The sequence below is a fragment of the Octopus bimaculoides genome, chromosome 1, assembly GCF_001194135.2.
Source record: "Octopus bimaculoides isolate UCB-OBI-ISO-001 chromosome 1, ASM119413v2, whole genome shotgun sequence".
NCBI classification, from domain to species: Eukaryota; Metazoa; Mollusca; class Cephalopoda; order Octopoda; family Octopodidae; genus Octopus; species Octopus bimaculoides.
The window spans coordinates 80,592,090-80,598,353 of record NC_068981.1 but is presented as its reverse complement, the minus strand read 5'-3'; the positions used below and the strand labels follow the sequence as shown (position 1 = coordinate 80,598,353).

General features: G+C 36.2%; 1 protein-coding gene across 4 annotated transcripts in view; it reads left to right on the top strand.

Moving 5' to 3' along the window:
• Positions 1-6,264, top strand: part of LOC106870366 (uncharacterized protein DDB_G0271670-like) — a 103,756-nt gene that overhangs the window by 82,645 nt on the left and 14,847 nt on the right. For all 4 annotated transcript variants that reach the window (XM_014916404.2, XM_052967789.1, XM_052967777.1 and 1 more), the window contains 3 exons: positions 2,004-2,055; positions 2,886-2,954; positions 5,351-6,151. In XM_014916404.2, the coding sequence (XP_014771890.2) occupies positions 2,046-2,055; positions 2,886-2,954; positions 5,351-6,151 (880 nt within the window). In that variant the 5' untranslated portion in view covers positions 2,004-2,045. The remainder of the gene's footprint in view (positions 1-2,003; positions 2,056-2,885; positions 2,955-5,350; positions 6,152-6,264) is intronic.

Sequence of the window (6,264 nt, the reverse complement as noted above, 5' to 3'; positions counted from 1 at the left end):
CGGTGTGTGTGTGTGTGTGTGTGTGTGTGTGTGTGTGTGTTTGTCTCCCACCACAGCTTGATAACCGGTGTTGGTGTGTTTACGTCACCGTAACTTAGCGGTTCGACATAAGACAAAATCCCATCGTAACCGTTGAGGAACTAGCAGAGAAGCTTGGATTTGGTCATTCAATCATTCATCGATACCTGAATGCCATCAGAGAACGACCATCTTTGGCTTCAAGACGAATAGTGTTCTTCCATCAGGATAACGCTCGGCCATATACAGCGATGATGACATTCCAAAGGCTAGGGCAGTGTGAATGGGAAACAATGCCCCACCCAACATATTTACCAGACATTGCCCCATCTGATTATCATTTATTCTGCAGTCTTCAAAATCATTCAAAAGGAAAAAATATGAATTCTGTAGACGAGGTCAGAATAGTACTGGAAGAGTATTTTCCGTTACGGACAAGTGAATTTTAGAAGAGGGGCCTTGGAAGTCTACCAGATAGATGAAAGAACATTGTAGAAAATGAAGGAAAGTATATTTTAGATTAAAAAAGGATTTTTGTTATCTTAATTTTGAAAAAGAAAAGAAGTAAAAAAAAACGCGTTATTTATGAGATGACCCAATATATATATATATATATATATATATATATATATATATATATATATATCATATCATATTATATCATATCATATCATATCATATTATATCATATCATATCATATCATATCATATCATATCATATATTATATATCAGATGCCATCTCTGTGTCCAACGGTCAACTTGCCAAGATTCTTCAGTTTCCTCTGTGTTGTACTGCATGCATACAATCAGTCAGGTTCTTTTTTTATTCCACTCTTTGATGTCGTATATTCACAAATGTTTTTGGTAGCCTCTTGCTCTCTTAACATCAACATTTCTTGTCAGGATGACTTTGAGTAGTGTCTGATAGATATACAGAGATAAAATAGATAATGGAACTAAGAGACAGAAATGCTGGCATTCTGTCTTGTCTTCGCTGTTAAACACAAATATCAACTACTAAGAACTTTAGAAACAATGTACTTAAAACAATTTAATTACTTAGGTCTATAAATCAAATATATTTTGTGGTTATATGACCTAATGGAACTTTATTGCTTAGCCTTATAATTCAGTTGTTTGACCGGTCATGAATTCAACAATATTACTTACGTAGTAAGTCCGAATGATAAAGAAATTCGCTTTGCTATCACGGAGTACTGGATTCGATTCCACTGCGTGGCACCTTGTACACGGGTCATTTACTATGGCTCGAGTCGACCTAAGCCTTATAAGTAAAATTAGGTTGGCGGAAACTGTGGTAGGTCGTTGGAAGTATTGTACTTTGTTTCACACGGGTTCTAACCGAGAATTGCTTTAACCGTTTAGTATTTAAACTTGCGTTGTCCGGCCCAAATGTTCTACCTGTTTTATGTTCAAACCACCCAGATCTGACCTCTTACAACTACACTACAACGTCATTCTAAGAATAAACTATCATATCAAAATCTCAAAGCTATGAGACAATGCGTGATTAATTCAAAACATCGTGAATAAATAAGCATTATATTTGACAGAGTAATCTGATTGCTAAAGGGTTAACTGTACGTGTCCCCGAGAAATATTCAGTCAATTATATGCTAATTCGATGAACAGGTAATTTAGTTGATTGAACAAATGAATACGCATCGTGGAAAACTGACGGTGATCATACACACTAAAATAAATTCGTTTATTATTGTTGTTTTATTATCATCTTTCATTTTTATTTTTACTTCTCACCCATTTTTATGTTTGGTTGAGTTAAACAATATTCAACAACGTTTACCTCTTCCCGATGTAGAAATAATCTCGATTAATTATATTTATAGTGCACACTATATTGTGTTAACACCTATTTGTTGTGTTAACACTTATAAAATACATTGCTTATTAGTATTTATTTGTTACTTCTATGATGGTTGTTTTACTTGTTTATTTGTTTCAGCCTGAAATTCAAGTAGAACTTAAAGATTCTGAGAAAATATAAATGATGCAAGGTAAAAAAAAAAATTTCATTTAATATTTCATAATGCAAGTGTAATATCATGCTACTTTCTCCACTATACAGCTTTGTACCATAATGCTCTGGAACTGTGTTTATATCCGAGCATAGAAAAAATTTACATGCTATCGTGTGTGTATGTGTGTGTGTGTGTGTGTGTGTGTGTGTGTGTGTGTGTGTGTGTGTGTGTGTGTGTGTGTGTGTTTTGTATGTGCGTATATATTGATTGCTGATAGGCTCAACAATTGGAATTAATGCATTTCAAGTATCAATGAGTTTATATATAACAACTGGTAGATACTAGCACTGTTACAATACTTACATGTACTCACATACACCGCGTTAACTCATATATTATTGTCTACCATTTTTATGGTTTATTACAGGACAGTTTAATGCTTGCAGTAAATAAGAAAGTTTCGGTTTTTATGCCAAACCATGCCAAATGTATTTGTTTGTAAAATTACTGTCTAAAATACCAAGTTATTGTATATCACACACACATATACACTCAGACAAAGTACAAACACACGCATGCATGCGCGCGCACACACACACATGCACACACACACACATGCACACACACACACACACACACACTGAAAAACCACAATACAAATTTCTTGATAGAGACAAATATTTTCTTTTTTAATTTATTTATTCATGAAACAAAAATGACCTCCTGATAAACGAGGTCAACTGTGAGTTATAATCAATTAATCATTGTTGGCTTATCACAGAGATTCTTTACATTAGCCTGCTTCTATTGGATTAGAAAAATCAAAATCTAGTTTATTTATTTATTTTGCTTTCATTTTTTTAAAGGTAAACGTACAGTACCAAAACTTTGGGACATCAAATGGTTCACAGTTCTCATTTTATCATTTTGTCTTTGTGAGTATTGCTTTCTCAACGTTAAATTATTAGGTATATTGCAGGCGCTACAGAGCTGTATGTAACAATTTATGATACCATTTTGTGTTTTGTCATCTTCAGTTTAAATCCGACCAGAGTCAAAAACGCTCCTCATTCCTTTGGCGTTGTTAAAAATTGTTTCGTTTCGAAACTTCAGAAGTTTCCCGACATTTAGTAGGAGGAAGCGGTAAGAGATAAATACTTCCTTAGATATAGATCTAAAGCCAATCTGTCACAGGTAACTCTCATAGAAGATATGGAACCTAGTTCTGACAGAGAAAGGCATTGAATCGTCTGAAAGTATATACAGTACCGTGCAAAAGTCTTCGGCCACTTTAAACTATTGTAAATTTCTACTAATTGCCAACTTATAAGTGGATGTTTCGCGTTGTGTATTTTACAGATGAAACATCGGCCCTCTTGGAGTCATTTCCATACCTAATCATATTTTGTAGTAGGGGTTCTGAATGAGAGGGGAAGTTGCGAGACGACCACCAAAAATAGCCGTGCAAAAGTTTTCGGCCACCTCATATAACCCAATCAAGATATAGTGTTTTAAAACAGGAAAATGTCTGTAATAGAAAGTTATTACCTAACGTTCATTTCAAGAAGTTATTGTACATTGTTAATATTTCGTGTGGCTTCCTTTAGCTTAGATAATTACTTCAATGCGCCTGGGAAGAGATACGTACAGATCCTTCACCATCTTCACAGGTATGAGATGCCATTCTCTGTGGCTGAGCTCCCACATCCCTTCAAGATTGCTTGGATTCTTCTGACGAACTCTTCTCTTTAGTTCTGTCTACATTTGCTCGATGATATTTAAGTCAGGGCTCTGAGCTGGCCAATCTTTCAATACAGTCAGATTCTATTGTGGTGTACGCGATCTGTGGCATGGAGCTCCGTGGTGGTGAAAAATCTCACCTTCATCCAAATCTGGTATCAAATTGTCCTTCATCAACTGGATGTATTTGGCACTATTCAAGTTGCCATCAATTTTAACCAACTTTCTTGAACCATCACTTTTTATGTATCCCCAAAGCATCAAACACTTACCCCCAAACTTCATTGTTTTCGTCGTGTTACGTGCGTCATTTCGCTTTCCTGGAGACCTGACAAATTCTCGCTTATTAGAAAGCGAAACGACGCACTTTACACAACGAAAAAAGTGAATTTGTGGGGTAAGAGTCTGATGCTTTTGGGATGCATAAAAAGTGATGGTCCAAGAAAGTTGGTTAAAATTAATGGTAATTTGAATAGTGCCAAATACATCCAGATACTGAAGGACAATTTGATACCAGACTTAGATGAAGGTGAGATTTTTCAGCATGACGGAGCTCCATGTCACACAGATTGCGTGCAACACAACAGAGTGTGGCTGATGAGGGTGTTACTCTATTGAAATATTGGCCAGCTCAGAGCTCTAGCTTAAATAACATCGAGCAAATGTGGACAGAACTAAAGAGAAGAGTTCGTCAGAAGAATCCACGCCTCGTTAGGTTACATTATTTAGCTGGTCCTTCACTTCTTAAGATTTGAGGCGTTTTTGGTTGCTATTTTGTAGGATGTTTGGAGACTTCGCCATTAACTCATACATATTTGTTTATATACATGGTTAAAGTTTAATAATTAAGAAGGGAGATTACATGGTGTTTTATTTGGGTCCGTTTACACCTGTACTGTCTTATCTCTTGAAGCAAATCATTTCAGTATTTTTTAACCCCCTACTATCAAATTAATACCAGAAATATTCTTTATGTTATTCTCTGGATCGATCTTGCGATGTCGAAATAGGATGCAAAAGCGGGTTAACCTACGAGTCACTGTTTACCACTTGGGGCATATATATTTACCCATTATTTAAACATAATACTTTACCCATTATCAGTTGAGAACAGATTAAGGGTTACGGTGAAAGCAAAAGGTGATTATTTCGAATTGTAAATATATGTATAATACTGGTTTCAAATTTGGCCACAAGGTCAAAAAAGCTCGATGGAGGGGTTAAGTCGATTACATTGACACCGATGCTCAACTGGCACTTATTTTAACAACTCTGAAAAGGATGAAAGGCGAAGTCGACATCGGCGGAATTTCAGCTCAGAACTTAATCATTTTGCTGCCAGGCACGGTAACGATTCTGTCAACCCGATGCCTTAAAGTATTTATGTATAATATTATCATTAAATATAACAATCAACCTGTAAACTTTCATTAACCAGAACCTAAAACTTGTTATTTCATAACAAAATGAATAATGGGCAGATATACATGCCGCAACCGGAATAAAGTTTGTTTGAATTAATTCATAGAATTGTATAGCATATGCAATATTCTAACACTTTTCCTTTTTCTCCGCGTTCTATTTCAAACAGCCAATGTAAAATGTCAGAACACAAGCGTCTCTGTCCCCACAACATCATCAGTGACCACAGATAGTGTCAATACTATTATATCTACTTCATTCTCCTCCATAACCAATGGACAAACCACAAATACAGTGGCTTCAACAAATTCAGTTACATCACCTTCCTCTATTCTTGGCTCAACATCAGAAATTACTACTCCTTCTACTATTACTATTACTTCTTCTCTTTCTTCTCTTTTTTTTTCTTCTTCTTCATCTTCTTCTTCTTCTTCTTCTTCTTCTTCTTCTTCTCTCTCTCCTTCTCCTTCTTCTTCTCCTTCTTCATCTTTTTCTCCTCCCTCTTCTACTTCTCTTTCTCCTTCCACCTCTTCTCTTTCTAACTCTCTTCCTTCTTCCACTTCTCTAACTTCCTCTCTCTCTCCTTCTTCTGCTTCAACGTTGTCCCCTACACTGCAGTCTTCTACATCAGACATTGAATTTGGAACAACTACTTCGAGTTCATCATCTCCAGATACAACAAGTATAAATTCCACCCCTACCATGCAGAACACATCTCAAGGAAGCACCAATGTAACTCAGAGCTTTATTTCGACTCCATTCATTTCCTCGACTCCTATCTCAGCAGACAAAAGTACCATCACTACCAACACAACATCAACTGTAGTTGAATCGCAAAGTGTTACTTTCAATACAACAGCAAACGTAACGGAACCACCAGCGATAACAAAGGGGAATACAGTACAAGCTATTACTACAAAGGGACCAGCAGTAAGCACAAGCGCACCAGTAACAATGGCGCCAGTTATCAGTAAGTAACTAAAACACACTTCATTACTTTCCAGAGTTGATTCCTCCCTGTGTATATATGTGCATGTGTGTGTGTGTGTGTGTGTGTGTGTGTGTGTGTGTGTGTGTGTGTGT